Below are 21,863 nucleotides of genomic sequence, written 5' to 3' on the forward strand. Positions count from 1 at the left end.
AGTAAAACAAACACTGCCCCCAAGGGAAGCCTGATCTCTGGGTGGAAGGAGCCAAGGAGGAGCAGCAGGCAGGCCCACTCACCCTGATGGGGCGCACCCTGTTGGCCTGCACCCAGGGCTCCAGGGGGACGGGGAAGGACATCCCGCAGCCCACGGAGCCCCACTCCTCATGAGGCTCCTGAAAGCTGTGCCCCACAACAGGGGAGTCAGCCAGGGAAGAGCAGACGACTCCACCTTCTGCACGGAGGAGGGAGGGACGGGCGGGGCTCAGAGGGAGGGGAGGGTAGGCGCAGGACAGCTCCCACAGTGGCACGGGACTGCAGGGGTGCTCCCGGGGGAGGAGTGAAAAACGCTCCCCAGTCCGGAAGCACGGGAGACTCTTGGAAACAGACAGGAGACCAGGGCTGCAGTCAGGAATAGTGCAGAGAAAGCTCCAGTGGCAACAATTCCTAGTTCTGGACAACAAAACGTGGTCAGGAAAGGACGAACAGTCACCGCACAGGCCCCAGCCGCACTGTGGGTCTGGGACGTGGTGATGCTATGTGGACCGGACCCAATGGAAACCACAGGGGAAATCCAGCCAGGGGGAAGGTACGGTCCTGGGGCGCAGTGTGAGACCCCCACACCCCTACTCCATGGCAGGTTTAAGCAACCAAGCTTCACACAGGCATTTCCTGAGAGAGTGGGAGAGATGGGAGGTGGCTGGCCACCTGGCTTCTCCTGCCCCAAGTCCTGAAGTACCCGATTCCGAACTAGGTGCACGTGTCACCAAACAGAGAAAAAGAAGCACAGACACAGGGACAGGGCTCGAGGAGGGGCAGACAGCTCCCCAAATGTTTAATACTTGTGTATCCCACGTCAATATGTTATAAAAATTGATTTGTTTAAATACATCCACTAAATGTTTCATCTAGTAAACTAAACACACGTCACACGTACTGCGTATTTAACGCTTAGCACACGCAGTAAGGAAATCGTCTTCGGCATCTGACAACACTGAACGACAAAGCTCTGGCCAACCGATCACCTCAAATGTGACGCTCGCTGGCACACACGAACGGTGAGGGGCCGCTGAAGCCCCCCCTCCCGAAAGAGCATGCATGTCCCCGCTCTGGGGAGGGAAGCAGGCTGAGCAGCCGCTCTGGGTCGGCTCGTCTGCAAACCATGGCCATCCCGCACAGGCCGTCCGCCACATCCTCCTCTCGGCCACCACCCGGGGCAAGCTGGCTCGGTGCAAAACCTGCACAGCGCCAATCGTGGTGATCACCTTCCACAGTGGATGCAACACGGAACCGGGCACACGCACAGAGCAGGCCCCTCGGAGGCCGAGCCACCGCCCAGGAACGACCCTGCAGTCAGCCCACCCACCTCAGCTCAGCAGGCAGTGCTGAGGCCCTCTCCGGGCACCACGGAGACCAGAACATGACAAGTGAGGTCAACTACACTCTCCCCCCAAGGTGCAAATTCTCTGCAGCCAGGCACACGCTAGAGAAACACCACAGAAGCCTCTTCCGCTTCAGAAACGGCCACTCCGCAGGGGAAGGACAGGGGCCCGAGGACAGGCAGGCAGCCAGCCTAGATCCATCTAAGTTTCTGATTCCACAGACGTCCACCAGTTCAGGACCTATTGGAGACCTCAATGGAAGACGCTGTCCTAAGGGGTGCTAAGAGAGCAGGACGCCCAAGGCAGGATGCAAGGCGTGCACCACCCACGATGCCGCACGGACCCCTCACCCACGCGGACGAGGAGCGCTCCAGTCACTGCTGCCGGGGCCACGGAACCGCGGGAGGTATTTAACCACTACCTTATTTTGGATTTCTCTTCTTCCCATTTTTAAAAGTGCTCCTGCAACTAAAGCTCGCCAGGTCTCCGGGTTCAAGGTGACAGCCCACGGCAGCCCGTGAGGTAACGGGCCGGGCAAGGGCAGCTGCTCACAGAGCGTGTACGCGCACCAGTTCCATTTATGGCAACTACGAAACAGGAAAGCTTGGCTTTGCCATCAGAGAGCAGGACAGCAGATGGCTTCGGGAAAGGAAGACCTAACAAAGGTGACACTGGTCAAGTTCTGCTTCTCGATCTTACATGGGATGTGCGACTTGTAGACATTCATCAGGCTGTTCTCCTTGATGCAGGTTTCAGGTCAGTGAGGGGAAGAAACCGCGGGGTCGGTGTACAGTACCTCCGCTGGGAGCAGGAACCTTCCCCACCACCAGCCACCTCCTGAGGCCGACGGAGGCCCGCCTATCAATCATACCACGCACATCCAGATCTGCCTCGAGCAAGTGATCTGACCCCGCGTTCTGAAGTCAGCCTAGCAACCCGAAACCAGGATGTTCCGGCACGTGCCGTCACGTGAACCCCATCCCCTGCTCCCTGCAAGCCCTCAGAACTCCACTGATAGGAGAAAAGCCTGTCAGGGAACACCCAGTTTCTACTCCAACAGCTAGTACCTCCCGGACTCGTGACCGTGTGTAAATGTGACTTCTCTGCGGCTGTTCCCTCAGAACGTATGCGATCAAGCAGATGCAGCAACCAGACGATGTCCCCTTTGTGTTCCAAACGCGGCCGGCACACACCATCAGCCGTGAGACACTCGCTACTTTCAGCTGCGTGGGAAGGTTTTCCAGGGCATTCCGAATCGAGGCCATCTAGCGCACCGAGCCAGCCCAGTACTCCCATGCTCGCTGGGCAGAGGAACTGGGAAGATTAAAACCGTGAAAAACACACGGATATATGGTCTTACGTGCCTTAGAGAGCATCCTGGGAGCTCAGCGACCAGTCCCAGGAGGTAGCAGGGACCCCAGGGACCAGGAAGGCCTTTAAGGGCTCCCGTCAGGTGAGTGAAGGGTGACGGGAGCAACCACGTCCCCTCATGGGACTATTCTCCCCATCTGTGGAGGGGAAGCTCGGGAACCGGGAGTCAAGGGATGAAAACTCAGGGCACAGAGGGACAGGAGGGCACCCCCAGGAAAGGATAAGGAGGGAGCGACAGGGAAGGGCCAAGGGAAGGAAGTCCGAGCTTCCAGGTCAGCGCAGACAACGCCCTGCAACTGCTCAAGGGCGCCCACCTCCCACGCAGGAGACCGTCCAGGAGCAGACGGACTCAGAGACCCGGAAGCGAGAGTGCGCGGACAGCAAGCTCCGAGGCGGCGGTCGGGCGAGACCTGGCCAACCAGAGGGGCAAGTGCAGAGTCAGGACGTGCGCCCAAGGGCCCTGAGAGAGCACCGAGAGCACCGACCCTTGCCTTGGGAACGGCAGCACCGTACACGATCGGGAGATCGCAGAACTCACGTCCAGGAAACCTCGAATTGTTTCTAGCTTACCATGGAACATTTCGAACAGAACAGAAAGTGATGGGCAGCTGGGAATCCACGTGTCACCAGGTTGTCCTTCTCCCACTTCCTCTCGGCCACTTTGCCCAGCCCCCTCTGGCAAACAGCAGTTTGTTCTCTATGGGTTAGTTTTTGCTCTTTATTTCGTTTCTCAGGTACCACCTGCAAGCGGACTAAGGTAGTACTTATCTTCCTCCGACGTGTGTCGTTCTGCAGCACCCCCTCTAGGCCCATCCGTGCTGCACAAATGGCGCGACCTTATTCTTCAAGGCTGAGTAGTAGGCCCTTTCGAGTATACCACACGCCCTCACTCAGCTGTCTACGGGGACTCGGGCTGCTCCTACAAACAACGCTGCAGTAAACACAGACGTGTATGTATCTTCTCCAATCAGCGTTTGTTTTCTTCGGGCACATACTCAGAGTGGAGTCACTGATCACAGGGCATTTCTATTTTCAGTCTGAAGGCCACGATACTGTTTCCCACAGTGGCTGCAGGAATTTACGCTGGTGCCTGCCAATGGTCTGCCTGATGCTAGCCATCCCGACTGAGCGAGGGGTTCTCTCACGCTGTGGTTCTGATGCAAGTCTGTGATGGTTAGTGACGCTCGGCATCTCCTCGTGGGTCTTCGTGCCACCTGCAGGTTTTTGGGAAAACGTCTATTCAGGTCCTCTGTCCATTTTTCATCAGATTTTTTGATGTTCATTTCTGTATATTCTCAATATATTTTAGACACAAACTCCTTATCGAATAGGTCCCTTCCAAGAAACTTCTACCATTCGGCAAGTTCATCTGCTGACGGCTCCTCTGACGATAAGGCGTTTCATTCTGGTGCACTCCTCATACTTGTTTGTCTCCCTTGCCGGAGGAGACCTACCAAGAAAAAGGTTTCTGCGGCCGTTGTCAGAGAAACACGGCCTTTGTTTTCTTCTAGGAGTTTTATGATTTCAGGTCTCACGTTCGGCTCTTTCGTCCATTCTGAGTTTATTTTTGTGTGTGCTGTACGAAAGCGGTCTAGTTTTCCCCACGCCACTGTTCGGAGAGAACGTCTTTCCCCGTTGTATATTCTTACCTCCTCGGCCACCGATTGAGATGATGTTTACTGATACCGGACGCACAGCTGGACGCTCACCTCTGGCTCCCGGCTCCGTCCCGCTGACCTGTGTCTACTCTTGCGCCAGCACTGCACTGCACCCTGAAACCGGGGACTGCGATACCGCCGGCACTGCTCTTCCTCAAAACTGCCTTGTCTACTCCAAGTCTTTTGCGGCTCCACAAAAATTGCACCAGGACTTGTTCTAGTTCTGGGACCAACTACTAGGACCCTAACAGGCACCGCATCGCGTGTGCAGACTGCTCGGGGGAGTGTGGGCCCGTGAGCGGCAGGGACTCTCTAACCCAGGAGCAAGTCCCCATCGGCCGGCGTCGACTTCGAGCTCCTTCACTGTTTCGCAGTGTTCAGAGTACCAGTCGTTCACCTCCTAGATCACATTTATTCCTTTTTTATTCTTTTTGGCACAAATATAAATGAAATTAAGAAAATAATCTTTCTTTGTGGTGCCCATCACCCAGCTTTAAAAATTTTGCCATTCTTATCCTAATTTGTAATCCAAGAAAGTTACCTCCAAGGACCATGAACACCTGAGGGAAAACCTAAAGGCAAAGGTCATCCTCATGCAGCGCGGAAAAAGAAGCCCTGCCCCTGCTCCGCTCACCAGCAGCAAATGGGGTCTCTTCCAATCACGGATGCCAAACAGGAGACACGGTAGGAGGCTTTTAATTTCTGGTGAGACTTAAAATATCTCCAGCTCATTAAAAATTAATTCTGCGGTATCGTGATCCCAGGAACATTCACTATTCAACATTACATTTACCTGCATTTTACTTAAAATTTTACATTTGCAATCCAGTCTTCGGGTACTCAAAAACAAGTAGTTAAAATGGACAAGGTAATGGTGCCTGGAAGGGTCTGACTCTTGGTTTCAGCTCAAGTCATGATCTCAGGGTCATAGGATTGGGCCCTGCACAGCACAGAGCCTGCTCGGGATTCTCTCTATGCCCCTGCAGCCCTCCCCGCCTCACATGCTCTCATGCTCTAAAATATTAAAAAGTTAGCACAGGTAAATGGGTGAGGCAACAGGTATTTCTTTACTCAGAATGTGTTGAGTTTGTTTTCTTAGATTTTCCCCCAAGAATGTTATAAAACCTAAATTTAAAATATTTTAAAATTTCAAGTAGGCTGTGTATTTTCCCTCAATTTAGAATCAAAATACTCCCAATAGCGCTCTGCAAAATTCACCTAGTGTTAAACCCAGTGCCTCGTGGCGTCACTGGGAGGGCCATCTGAGGGAGTACAGGGAAAAGCCCCTGGAACAGTGCACACAGAACAGTGACACACAGCGTAGCACCTGCAAGAGCAGAGATGGTAATGGCGCCACTCTAAGGAAAGCCAACAATGAGTTAGCCTGGGTTCACAAAGTTCAGGAACATGTAAATATCCCACTGCCTTCCGTAGCTTCCTTTCCAACCCTCCTCCATGAATTAAAGTCAAATTCCCTCCACAAAATACAACTCTAACCACTTTCTTTCTTTAGGATCACCATTAACTTACTTAATCTTCCTTTCCGTGTCAACGTGGACATCGTAGCTGTGGTCCCCAGTCACTCAAGAGCCAGGTTCTCCTCAGACTTGTGTGCAAGACCGTTTTTCTCTAACACAGGTTTACTGAAGTGGTCCATGAAAACAAAGTCACGTGACCAAGTGCAATCACCCATTAGCTCCAAAGAGGGCTGTGCGTGTTCGTACCAGGACGGCGGGGATGGCCTCTCCACACCAGGTCCCCGTCCCGCCGTGCACTGTCTTGGTGCAGCTTCACGGCTCCGCCCGATATTCTCTGCTCACGGCCTGTATCCTAACAACTCAGACATGGATCTTTCTTCACTTCCCAGGACAACCATTCACTTCAGTTCCCTTTCCACATCACCACCAGCCATCCGAAGGGAGTCCCTCCTTCACCAACCACATGCGGACTCAGGAAAGCATTTCTAGGTCATGCTTAGAAACACCACATTTTGATTCCTTAGCTGCTGGCCGTTTCTTCCTTGCACATCTGAAGTTCTTATTCCCATACTTCTGTACATTTGCACAAAGCAAATAAAATACAAGGATCCGGGTAACACTTTAAAGCAGCCACCTCCCTAGATTAGCACATCTAAGGAATCTTAATATATAACCCAAACTGCACAAGTTTCTCAGAAGCAGTCAAGGGTAACGTGGATAATGCAGGAGATGCAAACGCCACAGCCCAGCAAAGGAACAAGGGAACAAAACAAAAACACCCTCCGGCTGGGCGGAACCTGGTTCGGGGGCACGCTCACCTTTCTGGACACGCCTGCACACACTCATCTCCCCAACGTCCCCCAATCATCAACTCAAACTTACCAAGCTTCGATACTGGCCCTGGAACAATTTTGAAGTCCGACTGTGCGAAGGCTGAGTTCCCAGGGAGTCAAAAGACTTGATCCGATGAGATGAGGGCCGGGCACACACGGAGTCACTTCCCAGGCCGATGTCTGAAACGGTGGTGCAGAGAGAAGAGCGAGCTGAGACGCTGGCAAGCACGCACCCTCACAGCACACCAGGCTCTCAACGGAGGCAACCCCGGGGGGACACAGGGCACAGGCAACAGAGCGGCCCACGGATGCAGCAGCGCAGACGGCCCACCCGAGACGGCCGGCACACGCTCTGGAAACTAACCGGACCCAACTACTCATCAGTTCTTCAGTGTAATTTTCAAATGTCTTTAAGGTTTTGTAACTTTTTAATATCTTCCCGTTAACATGGAAAACACGAGCCTCTCGAACTCAGAGCGTCCCCGCAGCACTCCCAACACACCATCCCTGCCCTCCCACGACTCTGGCCTGAGCCTCACACAGTAAGCAGCAGGAACTGTGTGCAACAAAGGAAGACTCTTACTTTAAAAAAAAGAGAAAAATCCCCTTAGAGCTTTTAGCTAGAGACCCTTCTGAGGACTCCCCAGGAAGGGTCCGGGATTTGCGGAAGCCCAGAGAAGCCTGCGTCCGCCCGTGTGGGGCACGACTGGGGCTGCGTTCCCGGGAGCCGAGCGGGGCGGCGTGTATCAAGAGGGGCCCACTTCCCTGGCTTCTGTCTGCCCTTCCTGCTGCCCACCTGGCTCGACAGACACCGGTGTCTGGTGGAGGTCCTCAAACGGCCTTGCCAGCCCCGAGCATCTCCAACAGGCCGCTGCCATCCTCGGGTCCTACTTGAGGACCTTTCTACTACAGCAAGGCACAGGCCTCGGCAACCTCAAGCACAAAACCAGCTCCTCAAGGGCGTCTCATGAGGATTCCGCCCACAGCGGCGACGCGCCGTTCCCCGTTCTCACCGGACTCCACCTTTCAAGGGACCGTTAGTGCAATGGAGGGTCTCAGGACATCCCTTCTTTCCCATTTTCTGCCCAGTCAAAAGGCAAGTGTTCACCGATATACCCAAAGAACACAAGCGGAACAGGCCTCTCTCGACAAGGCCTACAAGACTGGAACCAACAGCTGCCAACCGTGCTGTTATTCAGTCTTTAAAATAGAGATCGAAAAGGATGGTCACTTCCATCACGCTGACTTCAGTGACAAAATTTAGGAGCACATCGCCCAAAACAAAAGCAAGAAGTTCTTGGGGCGCCTGAGCGGCTCAGTCGGTTAGGTGTCTCACTCTTCATTTCTGTTCAGGCCATGATCGCAGGGTCATGGGCTCGAGCCCCGCGTCAGGCTCCACACTCAGCACGGAGTCTGCTTGCGATTCTCCCTCCCCCCTCCCACTGCCCCTTCCCCTCTTGTGCACAGGCACGCTCTTGCTCTATAAAAAGGGGGGGCCTTCCCAGCTCAGAGGCTTCCAGTGTCAACACTGAAAGGAGGAGTACCAAGTTTATCAGGTTTATTTTGCAACATTCCAAACAGGTCTTTGTCAAGAACACCTTATATCTTCTAAGTGTCCAATGCTCTAAAGGGTACGTGACACACTTGTGCACAAGAGGGATACAAACAACAGTACTGTGCCCAGGAGACGTCAGATCCAGGCCACATTCGGGACGAGGAGCCCCCACCCAAAGGCATGGACCAAAGCCACCCCGGGGCACCCCCCCTTTCCTAAGCTGGCACCTGGTCTTCAACTGCAGGGAGACCCAGCAAGCAGCAGCAAGGCCAAAGCAGCCTCCGCCCTCCTGAGCAGCCACCAGAGGCAGAGGCCCCAGGGGCAGAAGGGGCTCTAGAAAATGACGCGCTGACTGCCTCCATGTCTGCCGCTCTCGTCCCTGTCTGCAGGAGACCCCTACCGGTCCCCGGACACAAAACTGAGGCTCGGGTGGTCATTACAGCAGCTGGCAGGCAGGACCCACAGAGCAAAGACATGCAGCCGTGCCTGCCCTGCGTCGGCTTCCTCCGTTCGAGTCCAGTGCTCTAAGGGTTCCGTCACTGCATGATGCCCGGTCCACAGCTCTTCCTAATCTGGCTGTTCACATTAAAGCTGCCTCCGTTACAGTGTGGGACAGAGAAGACAGCTTCAATGCCTAATAACCATTAAAGAATGCCCTGAGATCCTGTGTGCTAACCATCAAGTGGCAGAATAGTGCTGTGTGTGCGTCTTTGCATCCTTTCCTTCCTCCATCCAGGTCTCTCCCCCTCCTCCTGGCCTTAGAACCCCCTTCCTTCCTCCATCCAGGTCTCTCCCCCTCCTCCTGGCCTTAGAACCCCCTTCCTTCTTCCGTCCGGGTCTCTCCCCCTCCTCCTGGCCTTAGAACCCCCTTCCTTCCTCTGTCCGGGTCTCTCCCCCTCCTCCTGGCCTTAGAACCCCCTTCCTTCCTCCGTCCGGGTCTCTCCCCCTCCTCCTGGCCTTAGAACCCCCTTCCTTCCTCCGTCCGGGTCTCTCCCCCTCCTCCTGGCCTTAGAACCCCCTTCCCTCCTCCATCCGGGTCTCTCTGTCCTCCCAGCGCAGATGCTCACCGACCTTCCCACACTGGCTCACATAAGGTCCTAACTCATCAGTGGAGCCAATCTCCCAGATACTTCCGCCTCAACGGCCCTAGGAGGTTTTCAACTTTAAACTGCACAGTCAAGGGGTGCCTGGGTGGCTCAGTGGGTTAAAGCCTCTGCCTTCAGCTCGGGTCATGATCGCAGGGTCCTGGGATCAAGCCCCACATCAGGCTCTCTGCTCAGCGGGGAGCCTGCTTCCTCCTCTCTGCCTGCCTCTCTGCCTACTTGTGATCTCTCTCTGTCAAATAAATAAAATCTTTAAAAAAAATTTAAAAAAAAAAAATAAACTGCACAGTCAAGCTGGGAAAACAGAGCCACATCAAGAACCCTGCCCGGGGATGACAAGCAGCTGCAGGGGCTCTGGGTGGCACCCCGCCCCCCGCCACCCCACCCCACACCTCTGCGCAGGGAGGGGGCGGCTCCTGGACAGCCATCCCAGCAAACAAGTTCTAGGAAGGGGCACCCGAGTCCCTGAGCACAGTGCACCCCAAGCTGGACTGCAGCCCAGTGTTCTGACTGCGCCCCCCCCACATCCCATCTGAAGGGCCAGGAAGAAAAGGACAAGAGCCCCTCACAAAATACACGAGAGGCTTCTTATCAAGAGACCTCAAGGTCTGACTCGCTCCAGTAAATCTGAACCTAAAAATGTATAGAAGTAAATGGAGGGGCGCCTGGGTGGCTCAGTGGGTTAAAGCCTCTGCCTTCGGCTCGGGTCATGATCTCAGGGTCCTGGGATCCAGTCCTGCATTGGGCTCTCCGCTCAGCAGGGAGCCTGCTTCCCCCTCTCTCTCTGCCTACTTGTGATCTCTGTCTCTGTCAAATAAATAAATTTAAAAAAAAAAAAAGTAAATGGAAAAAGAAAGGACTTTAAAACACAAGAGCCACTAAGTCCTTTTCGATCCACACAGCTCTCTAAAGACAGAGCTGCTCGGTGCTCAGGGGGCAGGCGGGCCTCCCTCCAAGAAATCCACACAGAAGCTCTCCTGTCCCCACAGTGTCGGGGGCCCAGCTCCACTCAGCGCCCCGGCATCCCCTTCACCCTCAGGAGGCCTGGCCCAGGCACAGCTTCCCTTCACGAGCCAATCCAATGGCCACTCCCCTGGTCACGGTCACACCTCAGAAACAGTCACTGCACGTGCACCCTAGACAGGAGCTTTGACCAGCACGAACTTAATCAAGACCCAGAGAAGCGCTTCTAGCTCCAAGCCAGCCCAGGAGTATGCCCGCACCAGAAACATTCCCCCTCCGCTACCGTTTCAACTAGACATGCTTCTGCCCACAGAAAGGAGAACACCCGCTACCCACCAGAGGCCCCAAGAAAAAGACTTTGATCGAGTAAGAAAAATATATCACAGCAAAACTTACAACCGAATATGTAATGTGAGAGTTATTTTTACAAGTCAATAATGCTCATTGTTGCCCCGTCAACCACAAAGCAAATGTTTCTGCCCTTTCGTCTTCCCACCCCCTCAAGTTCAATAAAAAAGTCTTACCTGCTGTTACTTTGTTTAGAGTCACTAAGGAACTGAGGACCTTGTTAAAATTCTGCCCCTGATACAAATCATTTGCATCAAATGTCTGAAAGGAAAAATTAAACAAGTTAGTAGGGTCTTATAGGTTGGGAGCAGGATAAACGAAGTTCTCATAGCAACGAGACGACCGTGGCAGGAGGGAGCCGCCGAGGAAGTCCTGAGATGCAGGCCGGCCGGAAGGGGCAGACCAGGGGACGCAGCTGCCAGCAGAGGGGCAGGGGTCCAACCGAGTTCCCTCACCCAGGCACGCGCTGACCCAGGACACAGGCCGTGAGACCAGCTTCGTAACGGCCAACTCCCCGCATGGCCCCAACCCCTCTGCGAGCTGGACTCTGCGAGTCCTCCCAGCCAGGGAGCTGTGGCTGGGGGGCTGGGGGCCCTCGGTGGGGCCGAGCCGCCTTCACAAACCCACCCCAGCCACGGCCTGCTCCACAGAGAAGCACAGCAAGAGAAACACGGAACTGGCAGCATGAGGAAGGGAAAAGAGAAGCAGCTTCCAGAAGAGGGAAGCTCGGGGCAGGGGAACAGGACACCTCCACCGTCCAGGCACAGCCCCGAGGCCAGACCAGGACTCTGTAGTCTGCATCTCCTCCGACCTCGGCCGCCTGCAGACCAGGCACGCGGGAGGGTCGGCCTGGCACGCTCGCACACATACACACGGATGGCCTGCCCAGATACCTGCCTGCCGCTGCACGATGGGTGCGCACACGCCAGTGCACACAGACCTCCCTCCCAAATACTGCCTGAACACTGCACACAGCTTCTGATCAGGGAGGAACCTCCAGAGAAAAACTGTAGTCAAATCACCCACAACTGCGCCAGGAAAATTATGAAAAGATTTCTTTCCGAGATGTCGGTAACAAAGATGTATATAGATACCCAAACGTAAACCATGTCAACAGCCTTCCAAGTTTCTCACACTAGGACAAGAATGCACAAACATCAGTCTTATCCCAGGAAGGAGGATCGGGAGGAAGAGGGCCCCAGCTTCCTCTCCAGGCTGCCTGCCACCTCTCCCCCCACTTCCTCCATCTCACACGGTCCTGCCTCCCGGCACCCATCCCTTAACCCTTTCTCACAGGCCTTCTCCTGGCCACACTTCCAGACCACACTTGGTGAGGTGCCCTAAGCAGGCTCCCCCAGTACACTGGTGACCATGAGCAGACACTGCCCTACACGGTAAAATCTAGACCCACATTTCACGACACCTAACGTGGAGCAAAACGGCCAGCACGCAGCAAAAACTCCACTGCTTGCTGAAGGGAAAATGCACCCGTCGATGCACCCACCCGCCCAGCGGTGCACACATCCCCACCAGGGGCAGGCACGGCAAGGGCCGCTAAGACGAGCCATTCCAAATCTAACCACCGCCTCCCTCAAAGAACCTTCAGTTAATAGTCTTGTGCATTGAGCTTCAGGAAGGGTAACAATCACGAGGCCCAGTTTATTTCAACACGGGAAACTAAAACGTCAAGAGCAGAGGCCCTCACATCACCGAGTCAAGTGCGGACCCGGACGCGCGGCTTAGCCGGCCTGTCTAAAGGCTGGAAGAGGGTGAACGGGGCCCCAAGCGCAGAAGTGTGGCCGGATCTCCGCCTTCCATGCAGCTCCCGATGCCACTTCTCCCACAGCGGACAGACACAGTCAGGCGGATTTCACACCAGATCCTTCCTGCCAGAGTCCCCCTCAGAACACAGCATCTTTAGAATCAGCTTCTACGACACAATGTAATTCATTCATTGTGTATTTAAGAAATTCCAAGTCAAATGAGAGCATGATGTAGGCTGACACGTCCATCTACAATTTTTAGTGTATTAGCCGTTTTGTTTTGTTTTTTAAGCGAATTAAGAGTAAGAACCTCAAGAGGCCTCGGCTTCCTCAGGCGTAGAACACGAACATCCCCTTGGCCTGGGAAATGCAGGAGAGCTCATCTGCAGCTCTTTCAGCTCTAAAGCTCTCATTTTAGAGACAGAAAAACGAAATGTGTGGCATTCCACGAGAAAACTTCTACATAAAAAGTCTACTAACCTTCATTGTGGTGAGCAGCGGCAAGGCACAAAACCCAGGAAAACAGGATGTTGAGACTGAAGTTTCCTGTTATTCCAGAACTATGTATCTCACTTGGACACTGGGCAGCATCTGGCTGGCCGGAGCCGCCCGCCAATGAGCGTCCACGTGACATCAGAACTTGAGCGAATTCACATAGCGCCACGTTTCTTACCAGGAAACTACACAATGAGAGGAGACAAACGCTCGCCACGGAGGAAGCACACACATTCCGGATCGATGAAATGCTTTGACCGAAACCTTTCTCTAGAAGGAGACAGCTGACTATTTCCCGAATCAGGAAGCCAGTCAACAAAAACCAAAACCAGACACATCGTTGAGTACAGTTTGCCGCACAGGAACAAGGGCAAAGCCTCGGGAGGACGTCTCAGAAAGCCCTCGGCACGTGTCAGCGCACGTAGAGAAGCCCCGGGACACTCAGCACACGGCATTATCCAGGGACACTCAGCGCCTAAGGGCACCCTCAGCACGTTGCCCCAAGACCAGCACACGTCCACGACGGCTGGGGTCACGAGCAGCAGGAGGGAAGGAAGTGACACCGAGGTCCGCCTTTCCTCAGATGGCCCCGGGAGCAGTGGTTCTCAGGGGAGCCCGCGTGCCAGGATCCCCAGGAATTTAGAAATTGAGTATCCCCAGGATACTCAAGCCAAATCCCAGATAATTAAATCAGCATCTCTGAAGAGCACCTCCCCCCCATCAAAATGTTAACCGTCTTGAATTAAATGTACAGCAGAATCCAATATTCTCCAAGTAAAATTATCCTACCAGTTTCCCCAAAATAGTAAAACGTTTGTAAAAAATCAGTACGTTTAATGTCAAAAGAAACACAAGAGTGACACACAGCAAACACAAGGCACAGGGAAAGGCGGAGAGAAGGGAGCAGGGCTGTGGGTGAGGCGCGGGGGGCCTCCCTGCGCTCACCAAGGGAGCCGCCTGCCTCCTCAGCCGGAAGGCTGCGCCCGCCCGACACGGCCTCAGTCTACCGGGGGCACGGACGCCCGCGGCTCCTCCGGCTCCTCACCCTCGGCGCGGGCAGGAAGAACACACACCAGCGATGACGAGGACAGGAAACAGCAACGTGCTCGTGCCTCCCATGCTGGAGAAGGAACGAGATTTAACGACTCAGACTCCTGCACGCCAAGCCTGTGGTTTCCTGGGAAACGGACCAACCAGTAACTACGTTTTACCAAAGGAAATCGTTTTCTAAAACACAGCTACCAAGCAGAAAGCGCCCTCGATGACAGGGGGTGCCCGGGGCAGAGACCGCACACAGCAGGTGGAGAAGGGAGCGCGGGCATCCAGGCGGGTGCTGCCCGCCGCGCCCCCGCCCCGAGCTGCTCGGCACCGGCCAGCTCCCACTCCCGCCCCCACGTGAGGTGACCCCACCCCATCCGAGTGCTTGGGTTCCCGTCCAGAACTCCCAGCCTTCCAGCTGGTGCCTCCGACAGACTAGCCCTCTCGCTCACACCTTCCCACCCTGACAGCGCGGACGCTGCAGCACACCAAGGCTCCTGGAGGGAAACACACCAGCACGGAAGAGGCAGGGCGGGCCCCAGCCTGCACTCGGGTCTGCTCACAGCTGGGGCGAGCCGCACCTGCTGCCCGGGCTCCTCACCGCCACCCAGCAGCCACCCCTGTGTGCAAATGCTTCCACAGGACGGTCCCTTCCCGCGCTCAACTATGCAAAGCCTTTTCACGCAATTAACTCTCCGGGTGGGACTCACAGTCGACCTCACCCTGAGCCGTTTTTCACACACAAAATCCAAGCACACAGGAGGCAGAGGCGGGGGTGCGGTTAGCGTGAGCCTCAAGGGCAGCTGCTATAAGTGGAGCAGACGCAGGGCAGAGGACGCGGCCAGCAGCAGAGGGCGTGCTGCTCCCTACAGCTGCCACGGCACCCCTGCCACCGGGCCTGACTGCGGAGACACACCTCCTTGCAACAGGAGGGAAAGGACAGTCCTGAGATTCTCAGTCTGGGGGTCCCGTCTCCCCCACCCAGAAGGGGCTGCTAGAAACCTGCCGACACAGGCTGCAGCCCAAGGAGGGCCAGCCTGGCCTCCCCCGGACGCTGGCAGAGCGGCGGCAGCCGCAGGACAGCTGCACACAGCGCTCCCCTATGTCATGGCCCCCAACTCGGGATCAGCTAGATGCCCCAAGGAACGTGGGGTTCCCTTACAGCTGCAGCCTCCAGAATGAGCTCTGATATGACCGCAAATCTGCCAACAACTACCCATCAAGGAACGATGGCTGTGGCTCTCTCCACCAATCCCTCCACCAAAAATAGCAGGAGATTAAGACAAAATTAAGATAAGACGTTCCAAAATTCAAGCTGATGACAGTGTATTCCACAAGTACAATTACAGGCATAAAGGTCTAAAAAGAAACATGCCCGTACAGATATGAGAGAATCACCCCAAAACTAACGACTTCCTTTATCGGGGAAAGATGCCAAACACCAAACAGATTCTGGCCAAGAACATATGCTACTCGATCCAATCAAGGCAGGGGACTGCCGTCATCTTTCTTAAAAGCAGAATACTTTTCCTCCTAGGCTTGGCCAAATGCCCCCAGGCGAGTAGGGGCGGGGGGGACATCACAGACAGCAAACACCTCCAGGGACACCTCCTTGCTCCCTGGCCAAGCAGTGAGGTCAGGGCAGAGACTGGGGCTCTCGGCGTGGGGGCTCTCAGTGTGATGTGGCCGTGTCCTCCAGCCACTCTCGCAGACCAAGCCCCTAACTCCACTGGGGGAGCCCCCAGGGGGGTGACACTTCGCTTCACTGACAAAAGAGAATGTCACGAAGCCAGCTGACACCAAATGCTACCAGCGAAGGCTCCAGGCTGTTTCTCTGCCAACGCTGGCTAGTCCTGGATGTCCCCGTACAAGGTACAATTTGGAGAGAATCTTAAAAGAAAGGGGAGACGGATACAAAGGGCTCTGAACAAAGCAGCACAGGCAAGACATGAAGTGCAGACCAGACAGAACGCAAGCCCGGCGGGCCCGGCCGTGGCTGCCACACACACAGCCACCGGCCACACAGCCACTCGGAGAGGACAGGAAAGTCAGTCCGCGAGGGCAGATGTAAACCAGGACCGCCCCAGACAAACCAGGCTAGATGGCCCCCCACATCGAGGTGCTCCCAGATCCCAACCACGACGGAGGGCAAGGCGGGACGGCACACGAGCGCGGCCCGGCACCACCTGCCTCTCCAGAGAGGAGAGATTCCGCTAGCCCACCTGCAAGGGCACCTGTGACACACGACACCACTTAAAGGTGCCACCCGGAGGACAAACCAGGGTCGAGAGAGTTAGCAGAGGAGAAAACGTGGGGGAGCAGGGTGATGGGGGCAGGTTCAGAAGCTGGTCTGGGACTTCCGTAAAGGCTGAAGGGGAAATCAGGGTGGGGGACGCTTTACGACACCCCGGGAAGGAGGAGTAAGGCACTCCTCTGTAGCGCAAGATTCCAGGGGATGGAGGCCCCAGGCTCTGGATGACAGGAGTTGGGCCACAGCAAAGGGCCACAGGCCTGGCAGGACCCCCTTCCCACCCTCAGGCAAGAGACATGCACATGTGAGCTGCAGCCTGCCCTGGGAGGCGGCCAGAGGCGCAGGCTCGGGTTCAGTACCACCGGCCACAGGAGAGCAGGAAGGACCTCGGGAAGAAGGGACACCACGTGTGGTCTCAGATGTGGCGACACTCTGCTGCATATGGAAGGCAGCGGGGAGAAGGTGCGTCGCCTGTGCCAGGAGGACACCATCTGGCCTGACAGGCCACCTGCCCAGCGTCCCTCCCTGATCTGCCTGGCAGAGGTCCAGGGGAACCACCCCCTCAGAGCACCCGCCACCCTGACCACTCGCCCCCAGAAATACTGTCAGTGACATCCCCAGAACGGGCACCACAGGCCACCAAAGACCTGAGTACCTGGCCCAGATTCACGCTCCCAGCCTTAACTTCTTCGAGTCCCTGAGCTTATTCTACACTGCCACAGTCCCCGTTTATTCGGTCACACCCACTATCAGCTCCTGAACTAACACCAGGAATTAGGAAGGTTCGCTGTACGGGACGGTGGGGTTGTGTCGCGCAGGTAAGCCAAGCATCACCAGCATCCACGTGGCAGGGCAGTGCCGGGAGGGTGACCTGTGTGTACCTGCGGGAGCGCCCAACGCATAAACCTCCCCCTCAATACCGGAGGGCCGTTCGAGGAGAAGGAGCCACCGTGGTTTTCAGGAAAGCCTTAACCAAGAGAATACTGTTGCAAAGTAAACAGGTTTCAAAGGCACAAGTTCTAAGAGCAGACACTGCTGACCCGATCCAGAACAGTCACACCCATCACACTCTTTTCGAACTTCTCTAACTCCAGGTCACTGCAGCTACTGTGTCTATGCGCTCCCCACGCACTGCCCACCCACCGCCACGCCTTCCCACGGGCTCCGGCCAACGAGCTGGGAGCCCACGGACACGCGCCTGCTCCGAGCAGGATGATGCAGGCCAGCCCCAAGCAGAGGCCAGAGACCCTCGGGCTGTTCCAACCAACCTCCCCGGCCTCTCCTTCCGAGGACAGTGGGAGCAGCTCCCGCTGGGGCCTCGCATCAGCCTGGATGGAGAAAGCGGAGCCTGGGGCACAGCAACACCCTCTGTGCAGCTGACACTGAGCCAGAAGGCTAGACCTCTGGGGCTGCTGATGAACACATCTGGCGAGAACGGGCAAGAACTGGCGAGAACTGGCTCTGCACCCACAGGCCGCGTTTTCCCCAGCAGAAGGGACTCCTGGTGGGGAGAGAGTCCGTCTTCAAAAAACAAAGACAGTAAGCGAAGCGGCAGGGCCAGTCCAGCCATGCCGACATGAAGGATGAGCTGAAACCTCTGCTGGCTGGGACATGGACGTGTCCGTTACTGCAAACAGGGACAGCTGTGCCCGCGGAGTCCTGCTCACTCCAGAACACACAGTGTCCCCTTCCCTTCGCAAGCTCCAGCCGCATCATCACGCCAGGGCTGAAGGGAGAGGCTCAGCCGCAGCTTCCGGCAAGGGGTCTGCCCGACAGCCTGACCTCGTTCCTGCTCACGCCCGTCCCCGGGACAGAGCCTCGGCCTGTGCCCAGGGCCCTATGAGCCACCAGAGGGCATCACCATCCTAACCTCTAAACGCCCTACTTGTCCTGTCTACACACATCAGTCACACCCCGCGACTTAAACCAGCTCCCTTACAGGTGGCGGCTGTCGAGAGTTCAAAGCAGCCCCCCTGGGGGAACAAAGCCCTAGGCCCTCAGACAAGTGGCCTGAAGGCGTCCCGGGGCTGAGTCCGACCTCGAGCTGTGGAGGGAGGCCGCTCCTCGAGTCCCCACAGCAGTGAGGCCAACTGTAAAAGGAAGGGTGCCGGCAACGCGACGGGAAGGACCTGTGACGCCTGCGGCTCAGGAATGGCTGCAGACCCGCAGGGCCGTGATCGCGAGGTGGCCCTGGTGGCGCGCCACCTTGAGGAGGGAGGACAGGGCTCGAACACCCCCCGCACGTCCTCCCAGCGTGGGAGTCCCGCCCTCGTGCGCCAGCTCACCTGGCCCCGAACTCACGGCTAGAACCGGGTATCAGAACGACCCTCCACAGAACACAAAAGCGAGCATTAGAGCACAAAGCAGATGGTGTCACGCGTCACACGACGAAGAGGTCGTCCGTCAGAACTTCCGCTTCTAACAGCGCCGGCTGGTGGAACTTACAAGTCCAGAAACCAAGAGCCGCAGCACAGAAGCCGGAACCTCAGGGCCATCCTGCCACCACCCTCCCTCGGTGCGGGCTGCAGATTCCGGAACGTTCTTCCCGGGGAGGCAGAGCAGCCCGGGGCCACAGCGACAAGCCTGCCATCTGAGCAGCGCGGGCCAGCCTGGAGTCACACGTCACAAGGCCACAGCCGCCGAGGCAGAGCGCCACGGAGAGCCCAGGGCAAACCCGCGAGGACCCCGCCCGCACCGGCGCTGCAGACGCGGACCGGGCCGGACGGCGGAAGGCGCGGCAGTGACGGTCTTCAGGTTCCCTCGGCCGCTGTCCGCACGCTCCCCCGGAGGCTCAACCTCCACGGCTACTCAGCCGACCCCAGACCGCCCCCCACGACCGCCTCTGGCCCCCGGGGCCCTCCGGAGGAAGCAAAGAGGCCACGGGCGGAGGACACCCCAGGCCAGACGCGAGAAGAGAGCAGCGGGGAGTGGAAGGAAACACGGGGGCACTGCCAGGGCCGGCGCCGGCTGAGCCCCCAGGTGCGGCTGGCCGGGCCCGCCACCCGGCACGAGTCAGCGCCGCCAGGGAGTTTCTGAGAGAGCTATTTTTGAGGCAAGAAACTTACTTTTGGCACAGTTCTGGAGTGTGGTTCGCAAAGTTTAAAAATACAGTTCTGTCCTATCACATTGTCAAAAGGAATCTGATTTTGTGACGAGACGAGCGGAGAGGAATCTTGAAGTCATGCTATTTAAGTGTAATGCAAGCGGTCCGGACCAACCGGGTGCGTGAGGAACTGGGCCCAGCAGGGATTTTGCCTCCTTGGCTTCTGTAGGGTTTGTTCATTCTGCCTACTCCTACGCTCCAGGGATAAAATTAGTTCGACGGCGGATTCTATCAATACATACCGCGGTCACCCAACATGGCCCCAAGCGATTTTGCACTGTAAAATGAGAATTAGAGCTCATCTGATTTTGTGGTTTCCACTGTACCAACGCCCAAACACGAAAAAGGACAGGGACCACCCATGTAAAAAGAACCCCAGACACGTCTTTTAGGAAGTTTCCAGGAAGGGGGGGTACAAAACCCTGCGGAGGGCGGGAAGATAACCAGCACAATGGAAGCATCTGTCACCCTCCATGGAGGAGCAGAAACCACCGGAAAGGCTGAAGCATCACCACCAGGCAGGGAGGCCCCTGGGTGCTGCGAAGACTTCGCGACAGCTTTGTTTTACAAAGGAGAACCAGGCTGCCAGGCTCCAGAAAACTGTGTGACAAAGGTACCAGGAGAACAAAGACGGGAAGCAGCTCAGTCACTGCATTTTTCCTCGGCCGCGTGCGTGCCTGTGCACAGGTCCGCAAAAAGCAGGCCAGCGGGAAGGGGCAGCGGTCTCAGACACGCCCGCCCAGATGCAGCATGCCACCAGCCTCCACCAGGCCCTTAGTTTGCCTGCCAGTGCCAAGGAGGCAGGCCTGCAAAGAAAAGCCATCGCCAGTTGCCGAACAGGGGTCTGGGCAGATGCACAACCTGCTAGAGGTTACATTAAGGTAGCGGTGAATCTTTAGAGCCCGAAAGGTACTGAGTACATTGCATTAAAAACTTAGAGCCAGGGGCGCCTGGGTGGCTCAGTGGGTTAAAGCCTCTGCCTTCGGCTCAGGTCATGATCCCGGGGTCCTGGGATCGAGCCCCGCATCGGGCTCTCTGCTCAGCAGGGAGCCTGCTTCCCCCTCTCTCTCTCTGCCTGCCTCTCTGCCTACTTGTGATCTCTATCAAATAAATAAAATCTTAAAAAAAAAAAAAACTTAGAGCCAATAGTTACAAAACGCAAACTTGGATAAAGGGCTCAGAGGTGGCAGAGTAAACACACGTTACTCTCATCCTTCTCAAAGTTCCACCAAAATGACAGAAAAGGCTTTAATAATAAAGCAATCTATCCCAGTGCTACAGGCCCTATGGCTAAGGCCCTAAGCAATCCGGAGGAGGCATCAGGGAATTCTTAAGACCAGGAAGTAGACGGGCTCCTAAAGGCCCGGTGTTCTAACCAAAGTGTGACAGCATCCCCAGCCCTGCCCCAGGGCGCCTCAGCCAGTGCGGCAGCATCAGGACTGGAGCACCTGCTGCGCCACAGCAGCCCCTTCCCCAGAAGCTGCTAGAAGGAAAGACCCCAGTAAGGAAAGCCAGCTGCCTGCACCAGGGCCCTAACAAATGACTAGTTCCAGGTGCTACTAGACCCATGAAACAGACACAGAAAAGGAGAAAGGAGGTGGTTCTACCCAAAATGAAACAGCCTAAGAGTTCCAGCACCGATTTCACACCCCGATCACCCCTCGCTGGAGACAAGAGAACCGGGATACACAGAGGCATCCCTCTACCTGCCCGTGGAGGGCATCCAGACCCTTCCTCCCAGATTTCGCCCACCTGCTGCCAGCCTCAGCCGTGCAGTGAAGCCATTCCCCCCCGCCCCCTCAGCTACACAGCTGTGCATTCAGGTAAGCTACTGGGCCTTTAATCCTTGGTCAGGAATAGGAATCCACAGACAGACAACAGCAAGGAGTTGAAAGATACTGCCCTATTCCTCCAGCAAAGTGCAGCTAAAAGCCCTGGGCGCGCCATACAAAAGCAATGTTAAGATAACCCACAGCTAGAGGGAAGCAGACTGGCTTTCTTTCAGGGCCCAAGAAACATGGCATCGGGCTGTCTGGGTTTTGTGAGGTTTTTGTTTTGTTTTACTTCAAAAGCCCCAGACTGAGTGAAACCCACAGCCCAGATGCGCCAAAGAGGACAAAAAACAGCCCCAAGAAAAGCTTGCCTTCTCTGGCCAGAGGGCCAGGAAAGGGTCACTGCAGCAGACAGGAAACTTGTAGACACTAACCCTGCCCACTGAACACCAAGGGGGAACATGGCCAATCCCCCAACGCATGGCCGTTAACAAAGTGCCCCTCTCTCCATCCTGTCCCCCAACCCCCATGGAATAACACGGGTTCTTCCTCTTCCACACAGGAGCAGGCTCTAAGATGACAAACGGAGAAATACAGGCTTCTGGCATGTTATTTACATTTTTAAAAGTAGTGAAAAATTAAAAATCACCAGCCAGCACAACCAGTGAAAACCGGGATACAGAGCTGCTATAAGGAGCCAGGAGGCAGGGCAAGCGTCCTAACCCTCTCCCTTCTGTGAGGATCCAAA

At 55.9% G+C, this 21,863-nt stretch overlaps 1 protein-coding gene across 5 annotated transcripts in view; it reads right to left on the bottom strand.

The window, feature by feature from the left end:
* Window positions 1-21,863, bottom strand: part of ARHGEF7 (Rho guanine nucleotide exchange factor 7) — a gene marked incomplete at its 3' end in the record, with an annotated part of 124,048 nt that overhangs the window by 59,318 nt on the left and 42,867 nt on the right. For all 5 annotated transcript variants that reach the window (XM_080798226.1, XM_080798224.1, XM_080798223.1 and 2 more), the window contains 2 exons: window positions 10,870-10,954; window positions 6,774-6,904 (listed from right to left, as the gene is read on the bottom strand). In XM_080798226.1, coding sequence (XP_080654352.1) covers window positions 6,774-6,904; window positions 10,870-10,954 — 216 coding nt within the window. The remainder of the gene's footprint in view (window positions 1-6,773; window positions 6,905-10,869; window positions 10,955-21,863) is intronic.

Source organism: Martes martes, assembly GCF_963455335.1.
Source record: "Martes martes genome assembly, chromosome: 3".
In the NCBI taxonomy this organism is placed as follows: Eukaryota; Metazoa; Chordata; class Mammalia; order Carnivora; family Mustelidae; genus Martes; species Martes martes.